General features: G+C 48.9%; 1 protein-coding gene across 3 annotated transcripts in view; it reads left to right on the forward strand.

The window, feature by feature from the left end:
- Positions 1–20517, forward strand: part of nphs1 (NPHS1 adhesion molecule, nephrin) — a 69775-nt gene that overhangs the window by 37815 nt on the left and 11443 nt on the right. For all 3 annotated transcript variants that reach the window (XM_076026037.1, XM_076026045.1, XM_076026030.1), the window contains 15 exons: positions 2417–2539; positions 3319–3400; positions 6210–6313; positions 7936–8057; positions 8253–8424; positions 10905–11062; positions 12193–12334; positions 12674–12798; positions 12934–13102; positions 13184–13313; positions 13847–14019; positions 15671–15811; positions 16463–16606; positions 18813–18934; positions 20225–20384. In XM_076026037.1, coding sequence (XP_075882152.1) covers positions 2417–2539; positions 3319–3400; positions 6210–6313; positions 7936–8057; positions 8253–8424; positions 10905–11062; positions 12193–12334; positions 12674–12798; positions 12934–13102; positions 13184–13313; positions 13847–14019; positions 15671–15811; positions 16463–16606; positions 18813–18934; positions 20225–20384 — 2067 coding nt within the window. The remainder of the gene's footprint in view (positions 1–2416; positions 2540–3318; positions 3401–6209; positions 6314–7935; positions 8058–8252; positions 8425–10904; positions 11063–12192; positions 12335–12673; positions 12799–12933; positions 13103–13183; positions 13314–13846; positions 14020–15670; positions 15812–16462; positions 16607–18812; positions 18935–20224; positions 20385–20517) is intronic.

Raw genomic sequence — 20517 nt, forward strand, 5'->3', positions numbered from 1 at the left:
AAATATGCATGCTGATGTAAGTTCATCCTGCCTGGGTTGACTGGGTCACATGGTCTGCAAGATGTGATGGATGGTGGGCTGTAATCCCCTTGTCCAAGCACTTGCATGCACACGCACACACAGACACACACACAAATGTTTGTCTCTACCTTTCTGAGGACATCACATTCATCCCCCCTTTTTTGGTACAGCCAAGCCTAACCCTCCCCTAACCTCAATATACCTCATCCAAATCATAACTTAACCTCAATTCTCACCTTGCCTCCAAACTAAAAGGGCAACATGCTTTATAATTCCAGTGCAGATATTCACCAAAACCAACGGCATCTCTGCAACAAGGATATAACTGGTGTAGCGCCACCATTGGCAGCTTTGTGGACAGAGTGTCAAGTGAAGAAGAGAGCGCATGATACTGGAGAGGATGTAAGACCAGCATTTCAGCTGGCTGTGCTGTCGTTAGCATTGAGCGTTGTCTGTTCTGCATTATTTGTAGTTCATTGACATTATGTCAGGTGTGTGTGTGTGTGTGTGTGTGTGTGTGTGTGTGTGTGTGGTTGGGAAGGGGAGGCTGATGATTTACTTGCTTTAACATTGCTGTGTGGAGGTTAGCCGGGAGCAGGAGTGCAGCTCGCACATCCAGTACGTCTGATGCGACGGTGCCACTGGGTCACACATGCAGCAAAGTGAAATGGCGCACGTGGCTCCGTGAAGCATTCATGCTGAAATTTAATGACGAGAAACAAGCAACTTGTCACCACTTTGAAGAAATGTCCTCATTGTGTTGTGGCTCAAAATACAGAACGGTCCTCACAATGGCATATATACAAGAACACACACAGATACACGCACCCACGCCCATGCACATGCCCCACCTCCGTTAGCTGCAGTGGTCAATTGGGGCGAGATTGGTTGTGGGTGGGTGAGGGGGGGGGGGGGGGGGGGGGGTGGAGTCAGGGGCGGCTGCTAGAGGGACGGATGATGGAGTGAAGGAGAGATAAGAGCGACGGGCCAGCATCAGCGAGGGAGGGGGGGGGGGGAATTAGATACCTGCCTGCCTCATTTGCCAACGTATCATTATTCTTATTTTAGGATTTGTTAGGCTGCCAGACGCTCCTGCAGCACAACAAGTGGCAGGCGAGCCCAGTAGATTGAGAGTGCAGGGGTTGTCAATAGACGCACGGCCCAGTCATCTTCTCTGTGGAGTGGGAGCGGGGGGAGGGGAGGGGGGGGGGCAAACAAATGCATCTCATTACGGCAGCATGCGCCTCTGCAGCGCTCCGGGTAACCCATCACAGTCCACACAGATTCAATTGCTTCTTTTAAATCAGTTTGAAGCTGCAGCCACATCTCATCTGTCTCAATAGCAGAGCCAGAGTCAATGGGCGACCCTGCACACTGCAACAGCTCCTCCTAGTGGCCAGGGAGGGATGTGCCTGGAGAGACCCGGGGAGTTGGGGGGGTAGCGGCTGAGCAGGCTGGCCAGGTTTTTGGTTGACTCGAGGTCCAGAAGTAGTTTTTTCCTCAGCAGCGGATCTTCCTCGGGAGATTCGGCGGCAGCAGCATCGCCTGCCACCTGTCCTAGGTGTATTTTTTACTCTCTGTGGATCTTTTTACATCTCTGCTGCTCTCTCTCGCTCACACAACACACGCACACACCTGCTCTCTCTTACTCTCTCTCTTTAAAATCATCCATTGTACTTGATGTTTGATGACAGAAAACTCCCTCAACAGTAACTGTCTGGATGTACTCACCCATGCCAAAATCTCGCCTCACAAGCACAAACCTGTTTTTCGACTGCGAGGGGATGTTTGTGTATTTTGTTTTGTTTTTTTTTAACGCATGACTGTATGCGTATTTTAAGAGACGCTCTCTCCTCAAACAGCGGCTCGCTGAATCACAGAAACATCTTTAATGATTATGTGCAGACAGATTCCATAGATGACTGCCAACAAAAACAACAACAAAAAAAAATGTTAGTTTGCCTTCCTGTTAAGAGCCCGTGACTTGCTTTTGTTGACTTCCTTCCTGGAAACTCATACACGTGGTCAAATAAATGGATCGTCGTGTCAAAAAGAAAAGAAGTGAAGGCGCCTTTGATCGGCTCAGTGAAGCGCACGCTTAGTTTGTGGGGGGAGGAGAAGTGTTTGGTATTTTGCTGCGATAGATTAGCAGTGGTTTGGTTTCATCACGATTTCATCTTTCACTTTTCTGTCCGCATTTTCATTCAAACTCCGAGACGTCGCACTCGGCGGCAGTAAATCGCTCAAAAACCGGCAGCGTGACATTTTCACTCACTCCCAAAGGTCACGAATAACTGAAATCGCTTCAGAGGCTAATGTCTCGCCTGCTCCCGCGAACCTAAACGTCGCAGGTACGAGTGCAGATGCTGATCCGTTGCTCCTCTTCCCTCCGCAGTTCCTCCCTCCACACCGTACTTTGAGGTGGACATGGCGATGCCGTGGGTGGCTGGGAAAAAGTACACGGTCAGGTGCGTCGCTCCGGACGCCAAGCCCGAGAGCAAAGTCATGTTTTATAAAGGTGAGTCACCCTTTCCACCGCGCTAAAGGTGAAGGAGCCGGTCAGCTGGGTGGACTGGAAGCAGGAGCAAACGGCTCCTCTGTCAGAAATCTTAAGTCCGAGCCACTCGGCAGGTCACAGCCTGAATACATAAACAGCGGAACATTAAGGAGGAGCGGATAAAAAGTTCAGCAAAGTTCAACAAAGACTTGGTATTGCGTAGCCTTTGAATAGCAAAGTGGGAACGAAGAGACTCTACGGGAGGAAATAGTCAGAACATTTAAATGTGCAGTTTCCACTTTTACAGTTTTGTTCCGCCCAAAGTTTCTCATGAGGTCTGGATGTGTAGCGCGCTGCTCACTAACGTAGCGGCACTTCTCTAATTTCCTCACGGCGCTTTTGGTTTGTTTTTTTCTTGTATTTTCTCGCCACAGTCACACCTGTTCTACCGTGTTGGGCTGAAAGTGCAGGCGAGGAAGAGGTTCTCTACTGTTTTAATTCAGTGTGGATTTGTCTACAGGAGTGCGCTGCAGGCCAAAGATAAATATTTTCTGCCTTTGTCTTTGTGTTTCGAGGTAGACTAGGATGTCAACACTGACTCAACTTTCTTTTTTAAAGGCGGGTTCAAACTTAGCGCACCTTTTCCTGCGTTGCGCCGTATTTACCGTTTCCGCACGAGAATAACGCTGATGTTTCCGTCTCACATGAGCAGTTTGACACACGGCGTTCCCTCCCTTTGTGTTCCCCTCTTCCCCCGTCCTCCTCCCTCCTTTCCTTCCCCCTGCCGTCGCTACTTTCAGATGGAGTGGAACTGACAGGTGCAGAGTCTTTCACCATGTCTGGCTCAAAGGATAAGCTCCTCAACACGCATGCCCAAGTAACGTATGTGTTCGCCCGCCTGCCACACTCATTCTCCTCACCGACCTGCTCCATCTCTCCGCCAGCGCCTTTGTTTTGTTTTTTTTCCTTCCTCCCTCACTCCCTCCCTCCCTCGTCTACGCTCCGCTCTTATTTCCCCTCCTTCCGACCTAGTGAGCAAAATGAATTTCTACTCACAGCGAAACTGTTATTTGGCAGTGCCGCGATTGAATTAGCTTCTGTCAAGTGCACAAAATTACATTCCGGCAAACGAGGCAGAGCCGCTTTGCCAGGTGCCTATACATTAAACGGGGTTGTAGATTGCTTTAATCCCGCTTGTCTCCACTGTGTCAAAGATAATAAACCCTTGTCATATTCTGAGATAACATTGGTGCCGGGGAAAGGCGGCGTTGTTCGGCTCTATTGCGGAGCAGCCAAGGCCTTAAGCAATATTGATGCTCCGTCCTCTTATTCCCACTGAGCGTGCACAGCAGTGGGCCACGTGTGATTGTTACGCTTGACATTGTGCTGTAATTTGATATAGCGGATATGAACAGAAAGAGTAAACCCCCCGGCTCGGGGTAAATGCGCCGCAGTGCAGGGGACCAGCGGGTCTTTAAATGCACGTCCCATTTCTATGTTTACTCGGCCATGTCCTGACACAGTGGTGGCCAGCCAGTGCGTTTAGTCCAAGCAAATACTGATTAATGTGATCAATTTTTTTTGAAGATTAATGCTTTACGCTACAGCGGTAATGCAACATTAAAAAAGGGCATTGAAGAGAATCGCACACAACACAGTGGTGAGTGTTTCCAGGAATGTTGGAGTGTTTCATTCACCTTGGTTGAAGAAGAGTTGTGTTGAGGCAACTGGACTTGTTCCAACTGAAGAAGCCTTTTCCAATGAGAGGCGAAACGTCTTCAAGATTCAAGATTGACTTTCGCTGTTGGTTCTGTTGCATCGGGTGGCATGAAACTGGAAACGTGGTAGGAGACAAGGTGGCCAATCAGAGTCTAGCGTCTCCTGTTCTCTGATTGGTTAGTGCGACGGCTGATGTCGCGTTACACCCTTGTAATCCAGGAAAATGCTGAGTGCGCACAGAGCACAGAGGTATATTGGAGCCAAAGTGGGACGACACCATGCAGTAGCTGCCCATGGCAAGATGTTGTATTTGCAACTAATTCCTGAGCCAGCAGGGGGAAATGAGTGAGAAGGCAGTGATGTTGAGCACAGAAAAATGGATTTGACCAACACTTAATATCTTGCAAGTATAACATCACGGTCCTAGCCAGTCACCAACCAACGGGACAAGGGAACCAGGACTGGCCTGCGACAAGGTTTGCAGTCGCACGCCTCCCACAAGAAGGCAACAAAGAAATGACAGAAGAAATCTTGTTCTGAAGTCACAGCCAATGACGGAAAGACAGATTTTTATTTATTTATTTTTTTAAATAAAGGCAATACTGATCTATTTGGTGACAAGCTCATTCTGAGCTCTGCTCATTACAGGAGTCTGTCAGAGGATTGTGGCGTTTGGTCTGGAACACAATCTCGCATACGTGCTTTCAGAATCCATTTTTCTGCACTCAGCATCTTTGCCTGTTCGCTCAACCTGAGACACGATGACGACACCATCCTCTGCGCGACAGTTTGCATGTGAAAGCAGCCTCGCAATGCGTCTCTGGGGTGGAAGTTGCAGACAAAGTTCAGTTCAAACCGAGCAGCGCGACGTACAGCTTTCGCTCCGCATCGGCACATGAATCAGCTGGATTGGATCGTGAGCTCTGCGCCACTAAAGTTTCCCGGCAGAAACTCTGACTTGAGGGCATGAGTCTGATGACTTGGCCAACTGGGAAGCCGGGAAAATCTCACTTCTGGGTTTCTAATGGAACACACTACAGAGTTGCCGGGGCACCAGAGTTACTACCTGTGCACTTCAGAGTGCGCTGCTGAGTTGGTATTGACATCTGTTCAGACAGCGGCCATATGTTGTGGAAATATTCAGATTTCTTTGTTTTGAAGTGTGCTTGTGGTTGGACTGTGCGGTTCAGGTAAAAGGTTATCAACGAGCAAAAATGTTGTTTTCACTTACAGACTTTTTTTTCACAGTTCAGAGGAGCGACGGGCATTCATCACATGGTACCGTTGGAGGTGAAGTTGACCTTTCGGGTATAAAATGCCATCACTTCATCATTTGGTGGCATTAAATAACTGCCGTCACAACAAGCACATGAATACCTGGGTTTTATCCGGCGCCGTGGGCTCTATGAGGATCACAGTCAACTTCACACACCACAGACACAATTTGCTGTTTGTCCTTCAACAACAAAAGGCTTTTGCATGAAATTTCAAGTGAGGTCTGGAAAACCTTTCTCCACTCTTACCTCTCAAGCTGTCACACACGTTTTCTGACCTTTTTAGGGTGACGTGACCTTTTGCTTGTAAATGCGGACGACGCTGCAAACAACGTATTTCCGCCTCCGCAAAACCCCTAAAAGTACAACTATGCTTACACATAATGCACCGGTATTATCAAACTAATGGGATCATATTCAATAATTTATCGTGTGACCTTTTACTGCGGACCAAGTACTTAAAATTCAATACTTTATTTATATAATAGTGCCTCCAGTGCTTCAGTGTTATGGGTGCAGGGCTTTTACTTAAAAGTGGGAGCGCTCACGCTGATGACAGAGATCCGTAGATCACTTCTACTGCTGGCGCCTCGCTATTTGGAGCTTTACTTCTCTTTTTATGACCCGGGATAAACTCTCTTTCCTGTCTTTCATTTTTCCCTCTGTCTCTCCTTTGTGTCTCTCACTCCCCATCGCAGGGTTACCGCTTTGAGTTCGGACAACGGGAGGCCACTGGAATGCCACGCCAGCAGCCGCGCCCTCCCCAGGCCCGTGGAGAGCGCCATGACCATGAGTGTGCACTGTGAGTGTCTGGCCCGCGTCGGCAAAGTGACAGTCGCGGTTCGCTCTCTTTGACGGGAAAAAAAAGGCGCCTTCGCGCCCAAACGCGCTTGAGCGAGCGGGAAGGCGACCTCGGTGGTAAGCCCGCGGGTGTCGGGTGACGCCGTGCGCTCAGCCGGCGTCAGCGGCCCGAGGAGATGCATCGGATGTGAAGGCACAAATCACACCTTCTTCAATATGACCTGAGCTTGACAGCCCCCAAATCCCGGGTGGGCTAGATTGATATGGCCAAGGCACAAGGCACAAGCCACAAGGCACAAGGTTCGGGCTGTTTACTTATGACAATGCCCGCATCAGTTGTCCGTCCTGCCATGAGCCTGCGACAAAGGCTTCAATTACACTTTCATTCAGCCGCCGTAGAATTACTTAGACCCCAGGCGGATTTTCCCAAACCAAAACATGACATTATTAGACAGTCAGAGAGGGATTATGCGGGAATGATTTAAAAATATCACATTTGTTTAATAGTTTTTGTTATGAGAAGCTAAAGCCTCTGTTAATAATGATGGATCCCGCGAAGCCGGCAAGGCGGCGTTTGTGCTCATCAGCTCAAATTAAATTTAGAATCCTTCGAGGCGGAAGGGGATCAGATTCTGTTGCTTTGTCTTTCATGTGATTACCCAGAACCATGTGACATTATATAACGAAATTGTCGCGGCAGAAGAAGCGAAAAGGTGAGCTGACACACTTCCCTCTCTTTGCGGCATGTTTAGTACGGGCTGCCCTGCCGATCAGTTGTGCCTGAGAGTCTGCCCACCACCAGCTCGCCTGTTGATTAAAGTAGAGCAGAGCTGCTGACGCCTTCCCCACCAGCCCAGCCGCTGTATTAACTCCGGGCTGACTAGACACCTTAATGTCGTCTCTATCTACACTCCTCCTCCAAGTCAGAAGCCTCCGCCGCCGCTATAACCGTCGCTCCCCTCCTCCCCATCTATCCGCTCGGCATTAAACGACACGGGCCTCCGCGCTAAGTGCTAATATTGCGGGACCACCGCTGCAGTCTTACTCAGCACGCCGGCCCATCAGAGCCGGCGCCGTGGCCATTTTCAGCCCTGCCAGATTGTTAAGCAAGGTGGCAATTTGTCACAGCAGCCCCAGGTCCGCAGCCGGCTCCGCAGAAGTGTTTGCAGCTGTAACAAAGGCCTGTCCTCCTCTATTTGCGGTGTATGTTTTATTTAAGGAGCCTGTAATTTATTCATATTTCACTTCGGCGCTTGAACATGTGTTATTTTGCTTTATAGAGCGGATCCAGCTCGCTGCTCCCTTAATACCTAATGTTTTCATCAGGACCGGGCCTCTTATCCCCCAGTCATGCTGGATGTACCCAATTTATTGGCCCTGTCTCAACAAATAGGCACGCTTCCCACTCAATTGCCAAGAGTGTTCTCATCGGAGTGCAGTTTCTCTTTTATGTTGCCCTGATGATGGTCACTCCATCCTGCTGTTTCCCGGAGTTACTGCGCTTCCCTTCTCCCCCATCACCGTTTTTTTTCCCCCCTGTGTTTATTTTTTTTCCGCTGCCTTCTGCGCCGTTCTCCCTTCATCAAGCACTGTGTTTATTTTTGTCTCTTGTTTTTCTGGCAGTCCCACCTCGGCCTCCAGTTATTGTGGGTCTGGAGAGAGCAGAAGTCAGAGCGGGGAGAGTGCTCCTGTTGAAGTGTGTGTCTCATGGTGGAAACCCTCTAGCCAGTCTCCACTGGACCAAGGTAAATCTTTTCCTCCATCTGTTGAGGAGGCTTTGTGACACTCTGTCACACTGACAAAGTGACCCATTTCAGCGTAAGAACTTGCCTCGCACTTATCTCACCGCACCATATGGGACTAGATGTGCTACATTGTTGGCTTTTTTCACCCCCTGCCAACAAAAAAAAAAAATCCAAATATCATCTTCTGCATATCAGAACGGGGAGGTGATGCCCACAGTTTGGAAGGAAGACGTTGAGGAGCCGAAGTCGACCAGCGTTCTCCAGCTGAAGGTCACTCCTGCAGACAACCAGGCAGTGGTTTCCTGCGAGAGCTTCAACCTGGTGTCACCGTCGCCCCACTCCGTCAGTGGCAGGCTCACGGTGCTCTGTGAGTAAAAATCACAGCATTGATGGAATGGAGAAACAGTGCTGGAGAACACACACAGATTCCAAAAAAGCCAAAATTTGTTCTGCCGGCAGCGATACTTTTTTAATTTTATTTGATAAAAACGAAATATGTTGAGTGAAGGGAATTTTAGAAAATTAGATTTCAAATTATAGCTACACAGTTGCACTGGATTAACTATTTCAAGCAACAGAGCAATAAAAAAGATTGTCCACTAAGACTGTAGTCCAGCATTGTTGGAATAGAAAATGCAAGAACATGTCAATATGACTGTCACTGAATTGTTTTGAAGTATTGACCTTTGAAGTACCCGTTTAATGTAATCTGCTGCAGGCACACCTGCGAAGACGAATAGCAATATTTGAGTATCGAGCGGCGCGACTCAAGCTAAAATGTCCTCAAGATTAAGTTTGTCATGGATTGTGCTTAAAAGAATAGAAAAACGAGTACACACACACACACATTCAAACTAAGGCCCTCTATAGAATTGCTATAGACTTCAAAAGGTATAATAACAGACTTACCTTCAAAATCTGAGTCAACTTGCTGGCCCAGCATAAATTCTGATGCTAATAACATTAATGAAGCTAATGGTTATTATTGCCGCAGCACGCCATTCCCAGTGCCTCCAGATTCCCATCCGTGCGTGCCCTCATCCACCCCCACCGCTAATTCAGCCCACTTCGCCGCCGCACTCCAATCCTGAGGCACTCGAGCCCATGGTTAATAGATTATACTTTTTTCCTCCTTCTGAATATAAAATGTTTGTTTCAGCAACAATAAAACAAATACCAAATTAATATTCAGCAGCCCTGGTGCGTTGAGTCGAGCAATAGCCTGATTTTCACGAGGGAGCCGGGAAGATGCAAGCCGGAGCTTTAAATGCTGCGCGATTGATGCACCTGTTTTATGTAAACAGGCTTTGAATCCAGGTCGGTCCCTCGCAGACGTCTCTCGCTCAGGCTGACTGAAGCCGGTGGTGGTGGCGGTGTTTTTTTTTTGTTTTTTTTTTGTCTCTTTTTTTCCACAGGAACGGGGCCCTATAGTGCCGTGCCTCCCAGTCATTCATTCAGGGATGTTGAAAATGAGCTGCTCACTGTCTGACTGCGCTCTAGGCGCTGGCAGAGGCTGCGGGGCACAAGGATCGTCTCGCTGGCGTAATAAGAACGCGTCTCTCTCTCCCTTTTTTTTTTTTGCCTTGCAGCCCCTGCGTAATTTCCAGCAGCCTGTGCGTGTGTGTGTGTGTGTGTGCGTGCGTGCACGAATGACGTGCACTTACCAATCCCATCCCGCCGTCTCATGTGGGACAGACACAAATAGGTATGAGATTTACATACGTGACCCCCTTCCCTCCCCGTGTCTGCCAGCTCCATCCCCAGCCCACCTCCCCTCCCCCCCCTTTTTTTTGTTCTCTCGCCGGCTTTAGGCAGCTGCATCATTTCGCCCGCAGCCATCGTTCCCCGTCTCCTTCCCCCCCGAGGTTAAAACAAGGCAGACTTTAGAAACCAACGCCAGAGAGAGAGAGAGAGAGAGAGAGAGAAAAAAAAACCCTCCCGAGAACAAGACGCCATTCAAAGCGATTCCCCCCCACCCCCCGCCGCCACCTTGATACGTCTCCTGCGTGTTCCCCAAACCAAAATAGCTGCGCGCCGCTGTGATCGGGGGTGCAGGTGTCAGTGGCATCTCTGATCAGCCGGGCCACTGATGGGGAGTAATGAGCTACAGTACATGTAACGCCGTTACGTAATTGAATTACAAAATGTCATCAGCTACGTTAGTTGCAGGGAAAAAAAACATGATTACTTATAGAAGTTTTCCTGATTACAATTTAATTGCATCCGACCAATTTTTACAAAAAAGGCTGGCGTTCTGTTTAATAGTTTTATTTTTTGTAGCTTTGTGTGGTTTCCCTCCATCCTATTCCGATGCTTCTGATTGGCTCTCCTGTCAAGTTTGGAATTGCAGCGCCCCCTACCACTCGCCTGCCACTTGATTTGTCTCTCTGTGTGGAGTGTAGTCTGATTTATTTCAAAGATGCAGCAAATACAATGTTGATTGACAAGCCGTCCCAGTGCTGGAAGTATAAAAGATATTCCTCACTGATATCAGAAAAGGGCGCAAATATAATTCTCTAGTGCGAGGAATGTTTGCCTGCCGTCAGGATGCTGTCAACCTCCAAAATGTCCACGTCGAACCTGCAGACAGACCTGACATCTCACATCTGTCTTGAGGACGGCTGTAAGCTTAACACTTTTAGGTCTAAACAGTGAAGGACATCTATTCAAAATGTGAAGAATGACTCAAAATATAATCAAATGTAATTAGTTACATTATTTTGATAAAGTCATTAAAATTACAATGACATTTTGTAAGGATGACTTGTAATTGTAGCCAGTTACATTTGCAAAGTAATCTTCCCAGTGCTTTGGGCTGATGTTCTCTCTCTGCCGTGCGTGCCACAGTTGAGCCGGCGCAGGTGCAGCTGGTGGGGGCGCTGGCGGCCATCGAGGGAGAGGACCTGGGGATGACCTGCTTCACCTCCTCCAGCAACCCCCCCGCACACATCCGCTGGTGGCTGGGCCACAAGGAGGTGAACGCAACGGCTGTCGCCACGGCGGAGGTGAGTCAATTAGAGTACAGAGTGTCGGACCCCAGTGTTTGGCGCAGCGCATCATGGGTCTTTACACAACATAGAGGGTGTTGTGTAGATTCCGTTCTGCTCATTGGCTACCATGTTTAGGTTTGTTCTTTCAATTCGCTCCCCTTCAGCAGTGACAATAGGATCAGGTTTGTGGTCGGAAGCGACAACATCAGGTCCAACTTCTTCCAGCCAGAATGATCAAAACCTCACTGACTGCCAGCAGTGAGTCCACCTTGTCGTTCCAACTGCTGCAATACGGCCGCCAGAAATACAACGCCACTGACAAAGAGAGTGAAAAATCAAGGAAAGACGAGGCAAAAAGGCTTGTCCTTCAGTCGACTGAGTGAAAGAAACACCCTGAAGATGACTCATTGAATTAGAATAATCCTCGACATAAAATGAGAAATGCAGTGTGACCATGAGCAGCTTCTTCTTTTTTTTTTTTTTTTTTCTTTTTTTTTTTCTTTTATTTTAAGGCCGGACGCTGCCGCTTTTGCAAATGAAACAGCAGCTGGAAAAAAGAGGGGGGGGGGGGGGGGGGGAGAGTATTCTGCCAAGCTTCCTTTCATGCTAATAGTATCAAAGTGTATGGAAGATGCAAGATGAGCGTTATTAAACAAGCTCTGCATTCATCCGGCAGCGACGTTTGCTTTTTTGATCTGGCGCTCGGCGGGGAGCTTTAATGCATCAGAGGCAGCGAGGGAGTAAATGAAGACTGACGCCGCTGTCCGGCATCTTTGTTTGTCTCTTCTGACGCTCTTACAGTAATCACCGCAGTAATGGCCCTAACAACCAGATGTGCTGCATAAGCATGGCCACTAGCAGGCAGGTGCAAAATGACACTTTGCTCAATTTACAACAGCGCACAAAGGGGGAGCGAGTCGGGATGAATATGCTTATTTATCACAGGCCACGCACGACATCAGTTATTACAGCGGCTAATTTGCCATCTGTATTCCCCGAGACCGACCCGCGCGGCTTGTTTTCTCTCCCTGATCCCCCCTTCCACTCTTTCCTCTTTTTTTTCCCTCCCCTTGGCGGGAATGACAATGGCAGGCGCCAAGGCTGCCTGTCCCCCGCCTGAACTGTCATGTGCTCTCTGTCTGCAGGGAGACAATGGTGGGATGACAACCATGTCCAACATGACCCACAGGGTCTCTCGGGAGGAGGACGGGGTGGAACTCACCTGTGAGGCTTTCAACAAGGGCACGCGCTTCTCCAAGACCAGGACTGCCAAGCTCACTGTCTTCTGTGAGTTGGCTGGTCTCGCCATGGTCTTGAATTTTTCAGTTCTGTGAAAAAAGAAAAGGCAAAAATTAGATGAAAAAAAAACTAAACTAAAATGACTTAACAAATGTTTTGGGTTCAGGATAGTTCAGCTGTAATTATTCATTTTGATGCCAAAAAGGCAGGAAACGCTCCCGATAGAAGAACATATTTTTGCCATAAACATCATTTTTCTTAGTTTGTGTATTGGCTTTAGCTGTTTTGTTTTGTTTTTTTGTTTTGTTTTTCAAGTGAATTATGTGCAAAATCAAGTTGAGAATATTCCTCCAAAGTTTTAACTTTGAGTTCATCTCATTCCACCAGACCCCCCACTGAACATCTGGCTGGAGTCGCCTCCTGAAGATGTCCCGCTTCGTGCTGGGACCACAGTCCGTCTCATCTGCTTCTCCACCGGAGGGAATCCCACTGGGACTTTGACCTGGTTCAAGGTTGGTGTGTACCGCATGAACCTGTGTGTGTGTGTGTGTGTGTGTGTGTGTGTGTGTGTGTGTGTGTGTGTGTGTGTGTTAGCCACATACACTCTTCTCAGTGTGACATCTTTCCTTCCTTCCTTCCTGTTACAGAACGGAAGAGTGGTGCCTGATGCGCTGAGGCAGACGTCCTTTGATCGAGGTGCAGCTCGGGAACTGGTGCTGGTCCTGACAGCGAGCGACAACCTGGCGACGTACCGCTGCGATGCCAAGAACGAGGCCAAGAAGATAATCTCCGCGCAGACGAGGCTCAGGGTTCACTGTGAGTCTTAAACCAGGGGGAGCAAAGCAGAGACGTGTTCTAACAGAGGTCAAATTTCTGTTTGCTTTTGGTTTCTCACAGTTACGGCACAAAGTGTAACGATCACAACTAAACAAGAGGAGCTGCGTCGGGGCGAGACCGTCACCCTGGAGTGCCAGTCTGGGAGCAGCAACCCTCAGGCCAGCATCTTCTGGAAGTTGGGAACTCGAAGGTACAACAAAAGTAGTTTTCAAGAACAAAACAATTCAAACATAGATTTATTTATCAATAGCTTTATTACGGAAAATTACTTGATAGTGCCGGGTACCTAACAAAGTGGCCAGTGAATATATGTATGTAAGTGTACACACTGCTTCGAGGTTGGAGCCGTTATGTCCTGAGAGATGATCTTCTGCAGACTTTGGCTCTAACCACTGGTTATTTGTATTATCGTTCCCTTTCTATGGTCTCCAACCAGTCTGCCCAGTTTGACCTTTGACCCCTGACATCAATAATGAACTAGATATATAGCGTTTTCCGTAAACCCTAGAGGTGTTTGTGCAAGTATGAAAATCCCAGTAGTATAGTTACTACCACATATTATATTGCATTATCACCGCTCTATTATAAAGCAAAAATCGAAACAGTGCATTTTGCAGCACACACCAGATCTCCCCACAGCAGAAATCCTGATTTGCGTCCACAGCAGAGACATCAACCGTCCTTTTTAATTGGCTTTTTGCTGGATGCGATTCTGTGTCGGAGGTTCCAAGGAGTGGACGAGCCGCCCAGAAACGCTCCGTTTGGTGGCGTATCAGTGCGCAGCACCCTCTCCCTGAATCTGAGCTCGCAGCATCACAACCAGAGGGTCATTTGCCAGGCCTACAGTCCAGCGCTGGCTGAGGGAGCCAACGCGTTCTTTAAACTTGCTGTGCTTTGTAAGTAATGGCCATAAAGTTTTTTTCTTCATCCCTTTCTTCATTTTCCTGCTCTTTTAGTTCTTCAAAGCAAGGGACGAGCTTTGCATTAAAATAAAAACCTTTAAGAAAAATTGCATAATGATGATGTATGGCAGCGCGGGGGTGCACGGCGCCTCACTGGGCCACTTAATGCACAAGGAACGTTGGCAACGTTTGTGCGCGACGTTTGTTTTCGGTTTCCACGGCGAAAAACACTTTTTTTGTTTCGCGACCGACGGTGGGTTTGTGTCGAGCCATTCGCCGGCGCGTCCCTAATTTGTGCATTTGCTTTGCTTGCGTGGCCATGTTTGCCTTTGATGCCGTTTTCACAGGCGGCAGGCGGCGCCGGCTTCAAAGCGCGGCGCCACGCGTGAGCGGGAAGGAGGCGATGTCAGTGCGCGTTTGTGCCGAGCGGCGGCTGGACGGCGCTTCTGTCAGCCGCCGTTCTAACGCCTGTCCCTCTCCCGCCCGCGCCTCCGCGCTCCCTCATTGTCGGAGGACGTGGAGTTCGTTAGGAGCGGGATCATTGGTGGGATTTCAACTGGTTCGACTCTCATTAGTGTCTCCTTTTCCGCTCTGATGCTCAAAACGTATTTGCGTCTCTTTTCGCTCCGCCGCCCCCTTCCTTTTCTTTCTCTCTGCCGGTTGCTGTCATCTCGCCGCATCCAACAAACCCACCTCACACCACCAGACCCCCAGCTCCCCAGACAGCCAGCAGCCAATATGGCAGCCCATTCGTTTCAATGGAGTCACTCACCTAGCAGATACCAATGGATGTACTGTAACTGGAAGTGGCTACTGCACTGTCAATATGGTGGCATGGCGACCTTTTCCAGTGGCCACTCGAGGTAATGCAGCCAGAAACCCCATGCGGCCCAAAAAGCACTTTTCCCATAGACCGCAATACAGTCAGTATTGCCAGCCAGTAAAACGGCTGACAGGACGACTGCGACCTGAACTTGAAGCCACAGACTTTTGATTTTTCAAAAACATTCCAAAGGTCAGAAAACCCCCCAGAAAAGAGTGAAGTCACAGCGTCATATGTGCCGTGTCTCCCGGAAGCCAAAAACTTCTTCATCCTATGCACCGGCTTGAAGCAACTCCACTGTATGAATGGGACGCTATATTGGACGCAGGGGGGCTGCTCACTAAGCGCAGATGACGAAAAAGTTTTTGGCTTCTGGGTTACTTCTGCATTTAGTGTCACTTTTCATCATGCATCTGTAACTCAAATCAGGACGCATCAGCCAATCAGAACGAACCAGGAAATAGCAGCTACGATAGCGTGACATCACACTGGGAATGAACTATTTTCTCTGGATTTTCTGGCCCATTTACATTTTTTACAAAGCTTAAAAGTCCAAGACAGAAATATTTATTATGAACCGTGTTTCAGGCCAAAGTCGTCAAGTCAACTGTTTTACAGGGGTTTCTTTTTCTCTTGTGGTTTCGGGGAAAAGTGTTTTTTGGGCCGTATGGGGCTCTTGACTGCAGTACCGCGAGTGGCCACTGGAAAGCGAGTCGCTGTGCTGCATTTTGCCAGGTATCCAGTTATTAGAACTCATCCACTTTTGTGCTGCTTTGTGTGTATGTGTGTGTGTATGTGTGTATGTGTGTGTGTGTGTGCCAGTCCCTCCAGAGTTCCAGCCGGAGCAGCCGCGGCAGGTCCAGGTGGAGGAGGGCGACGTGGCGGCCGTCTCACTGCTGCTCTCAGCGAACCCAGAGGAGGTCTCCTGCGTCTGGCAGCGCGGCAGAGCCACGCTGGTCAGAGGTGAGCTGCCCCCGCGCCTGCCGCCACCATGTGATGGCTCCATAAAGCAGCTCCTAGTTGAGCTGAGCCAGCAAAGTAAAGCACTCAGCGCTGCCATTCAGGGCCCCTGAATAAAACATGGCAGGTTAGCCAGCGTGGGGACCCTGCCAAATGTGATTCTCATTATGGCTCTAATGTATGCAGCCTAAATGAGGATTGCTGTCTCGCCGCAATACAACACGCACGCACGTTTCAAACACCCCCCCTCCCCCAGGCCGGTGTCACCCCCCCGCACTCCCCCCTCCTTCTCTCTGTTAACTCCATCATAAACGGCCTCCTCCCAGAGGAGCCTTCACATCACTCCACTCTGACTGCTGTCCTACAGCCCAGCCCAGCCCAGCCTAGCCCAACCCAGCCCAGCCCGGCTCAGTTCAGCCCAGCTCAGCCCATTGTTGGGCCCTGACGTGGGAATGAAGCCAGGGCCCCAATCAATAATGCAGGATTAGTTGTCAGTGAGAGACCGCCGGCCAGAGGACACGGCGCTGATGAGTGCGTAATGAATACTTGATTCACCGTCAGGCTGTCGCACACACGTTGTGCACTCCCCCCTCCCCCCACCCGCCACACACCCCTGCCACCTACCGACCGCACACACACACTGTGTCCGTAAAGGGGAAGGCGATCCGCGCTACCGCTGGCCGGACGACGTCTCGCTGGAGATCTGGAACACGACGAGGACGGACGCCGGCGTCTACTTGGTGGAGTGCAGCAACGGCGAGGGCGTCAGCCAGACCTCCGTCAGCCTGGACGTCCTGTGTAAGAAGCAGCACACATGCACACATGTTGCGATGCCTTGAGGTGAAAAGAGTTTTAATTTCAGGTTGTTCACTTTCCATATGTGCATTACTTCCCCCATGTGTAAATTGCATTTTGGATATATTGTCTTGTCATATGTATGCAGCAGGCAGTGGCTGGAACGTTCAAACTAATTATCTTTTTTTTAAATTTCTTTTGCTCAATGCTGAGAGGCCCCTTTAAGAGTTTGATCGTTGCTGCAATTTAACAGGGTTAATTAAAGGCTGAGCACATCTCAGAGGGAGAGGGAATTAAACAAAAAACAAAAGCGCAAGACATGAAAACAATACTAATGATGGCAATCTATTTCACTCAAACGGAGCTTTACAAAACAATGCACTGATCCGTAATTAAAAACATTCAGGACAATTAAAATGGCGAGGAGGAAAATGGAATGCTAAATTATCAAACAAACATTAAAAAAAAAAAAAAAAACAGAGCGATAAAAACATTTGCAAGGAAAAATCAAATCTTTGTGGAAACAAACAAAAATGTCAGCTCATAAATGACACATGGACACAAGTTTAATCTCATAAAAATCGCTGATTGTCAGAAGTACATTCTTTTTTTTTCAAATTTATAGAAGAAAAATGATTTTAATTGTTCTTTGCACCTTGTGGTCATGAAGTTTTCTCAGTTTCTAATTGCAGTGTTGCTGCGTTACCAACAGCAGTCAGTTATCTCAGAAAGCAACGTTATCTTCAATCCAGGTGCCCGTCAACCTGCACTGGACTTTTTTCTTTCTTTCTTTTCTTTCCCTCCGACAGCCCAAAGCGCAGTAAAGCTGCGAGGCGTCGGAACAGTCAGAACATCAACAATGCGTTGACACACCTCAGCAGCATTGACTTTCAGGCAATCATGCCTCATTAATCAGGGCTGCGCTGCCGCCCGAGGCCCAGCCTGCAGCTCCGGCCCCTCTCCTCCCATTCTGATGATTTAATAATGGAACTGCTGAAAATGTAGGTCTGCCTGTTTCACCAGAGCCGCCCCCCCCAACCCGGTACATGCCTAATGGAATCTTCTGTCCCGAACCTGACTGGGCTTGACCATTGTAGGTATCCATTATGCATGGAGGATTGTGGTAGCTTTTATGGGCGGTGGTGTAGCCCACTTAACATTGTCTGTCTTGGTTAGCGTCCCGTCACGGCGAGGAGCCCCGTCAACCGAGAGGTCGGCCGTGTCCGTCGCTGTTCCTTAAAGTGTGAACACAGGTCGAGACAAGCGGGCACTAATGGAACTTATTGTTGCGCCGACGCAGCTGCGGTGGGCTGGAATTAAAAGCTTTCCGACAGAGACAGAGACAGAGACAGAGAGGGGGGTGAGTGAGGACAAGAAGAGGAGGGAGCGTGGTGGCCAGCGGTGGCTGTGACACCCCCCGGCCACATACACACACACACACACACACTCCCCCACTCCCCCCATGGTGTGGGGCATAATTTGAAAAAATGCCTTGTACCTCAACAATACAGCATTGTAAGCTACATTGTTGTTGATTGATTTCTAGCATCTTTTTTACACCTATTTCTGACTTGATGATTGGCCTGGATTTCGCTCTTGGTGGAAACAAGATACTGAAAAGAAAAAAAATAATGTAACAACAACCCTAAACCTAGGACAGTAGGAAGACGTTGGTATCGGTCTATTACCTGCTGTCTAATTCATAGGAATGGCGACAGGCCGACTGGTCTAAGGTCACACTGAGAACTTTTAATAAATACAAACGACGACAGTGACACTTGGAATGATAATAAAAAAAAATAGATATGATATTCAGGGATCTACTTATTGCCACTCCGGTGTGGGTCATGATCTCGCCCTGTGGCCACCCCAAGGAAACATTTCTGCCTTCACCACTGGGAGGAAGAGAGAGGAGAAGAATTTGTGGTGCAGAATGTGAAGAAGGATCTCTGGTCACGCAACCCTGTCGCCGAGGCTCGCGGGTCACGTGACCGCCAGCCAGCACAGTTGCTGTAATCCGCCGACATGTCGGGACGTTAATGGCACTGTGTCGGAAAACAGGGAGGGCCAATTAAGCCGAGGTTATGAACAAGTGTAAAGGTAATTAAGGCGCAGCAGTGAAACGACTTGTCCGGTCATTAGCCTGCGGTCGGGCCTCAGCCTCAACTCCCAGCAACTCCCGCCTTCCTTCCCGCCTTCCCGCCCGCAGACGCCCCCGACGTGGAGGCAGCGAAGGACCCCGTGCAGGTGAGCCTGGGGGGGACGGCGGACCTGATCTGCGTGGCCGACGCCAACCCCGTCGTGGCGGACATGTTCTCCTGGGAGTATCTGGTGAGTAGCGAACACGGCAACACACAACAACACAACACAGCAGAGTACAAATCCTTCATGCGGCGGCTCCCTCGCTGTTGCTTTGTCCACAGGTGCCGTTTATCACAGAGCCTCTCCTAAATGCAAAGATGCACCATATTTCACTGGCTGTAACTATCCTATCACACACACACACACACACACACACACACACACAAGGCTCATCCTTTTCCTCACTCAGCTCAAATCCAGAAAAATAGCTTTCATTACCGCCGCCTGACTAAAGGGCACATTCGTCAACTGGCTGTGGTCTCTGTATCTACTGATGCCTTCTCCGGTCTCACCCGCCCTCTGGCAACGCTGCGCTGCCCGTCCCGCTTTGAACCCGAGCAGCCCACCGGCCCCCCCATTCCTCTTTCCCCGTGGCTCTGCGACCCTTGACATTATCTTTTCCCCGTGCTCGGAGCTCATTCCCTCCCCGACGCCCTTTTCATCCCCTCCTCAAGTCCTGATGGCTCTGCTGCTCAACTTTCCCTCGCCGTTCTCCTTTCTGACGCTATGTTACTTTTTACCTCGGAAGTCGGAAGTGGGAATGACGTCACACCCAAGTTGTCGGCGTTCCATTTACTGAAGTTGGAAATCAAGCAGGCCACGTATATATGCATATACAGTATGTATATATGTATGTATATATTTATATCTTTTTAATATATGCCGATATGTATATAATATATAACACAACATTTTCTATGTACCGCTACCCATGAGCAGGGTACCAGCAAAATACATTGACCAATCTCAGGTTTCGCTGTGTTTTTGATAGCTGCCGGGTATTGTTTTTTGCCATCGACAGTGTAACATGGATTGTATTTCCACACATGGAAAAAAAACAAACAAAAAAAAAACAGCATTTCCAGGTATAGGTGTCGATAAATATCATTCGTTGAGCCCATTCAGGACAAGAAAAACTAACCAGTGTCCAGAATAATTCCTATATAACCCAAATATAAGAGGTACTGTTGACATACTGTTGACATATGTGACAGCCATTCCTGTCAGCGAACTCGGACAAAGTGAAAATCTCCCACTTCCCAGGTCGGAAATCCAACTTTGGGGTGGGGGTGTTTTTGTGACAACTTTCGGCAGCAAACTCGGAAGTTCACGCCTTCCGAGTCCAAAAGCAACGCAGCATTACTCTGTTTTCCCTTCTGCAAGGAGAGAAGGGAATGGCGAAGTGAGGGATGGTTGCCATCTGATGTTTATCTCCACTCCCTCCCTCCTTCTCCTCCTCCCTCAATCTGCCCTGTGCAGGGCGAGGCGGAGGTGGAGATGGGAGAGGACACTCAGCAAGACGAATCGGCGGTGCTGACCATCCATGGCGTGACTCGCGCTTACGCCGGCGTCTACCGCTGCACGGCAGACAACGGCATAGGCCGGCCCGGCTCCACCGATGTGCAACTGGTGGTGCAATGTGAGTCCATAAGTGTTTGCTTTTTTCAGACGGCGCTCCTCCGTTAACCTTGAAACGGCAACAAATTGAAATGGCTGCAAGAAAATATGTCCAGTGGAAACACATCAATTGTGGGGAGAGAAAAAAAAAAATA

The sequence above is a fragment of the Nelusetta ayraudi genome, unplaced genomic scaffold (assembly GCF_046127955.1).
Source record: "Nelusetta ayraudi isolate G7.1 ecotype Tasmania unplaced genomic scaffold, CSIRO-AGI_Nayr_v1 ptg000003l, whole genome shotgun sequence".
NCBI lineage: Eukaryota > Metazoa > Chordata > Actinopteri > Tetraodontiformes > Monacanthidae > Nelusetta > Nelusetta ayraudi.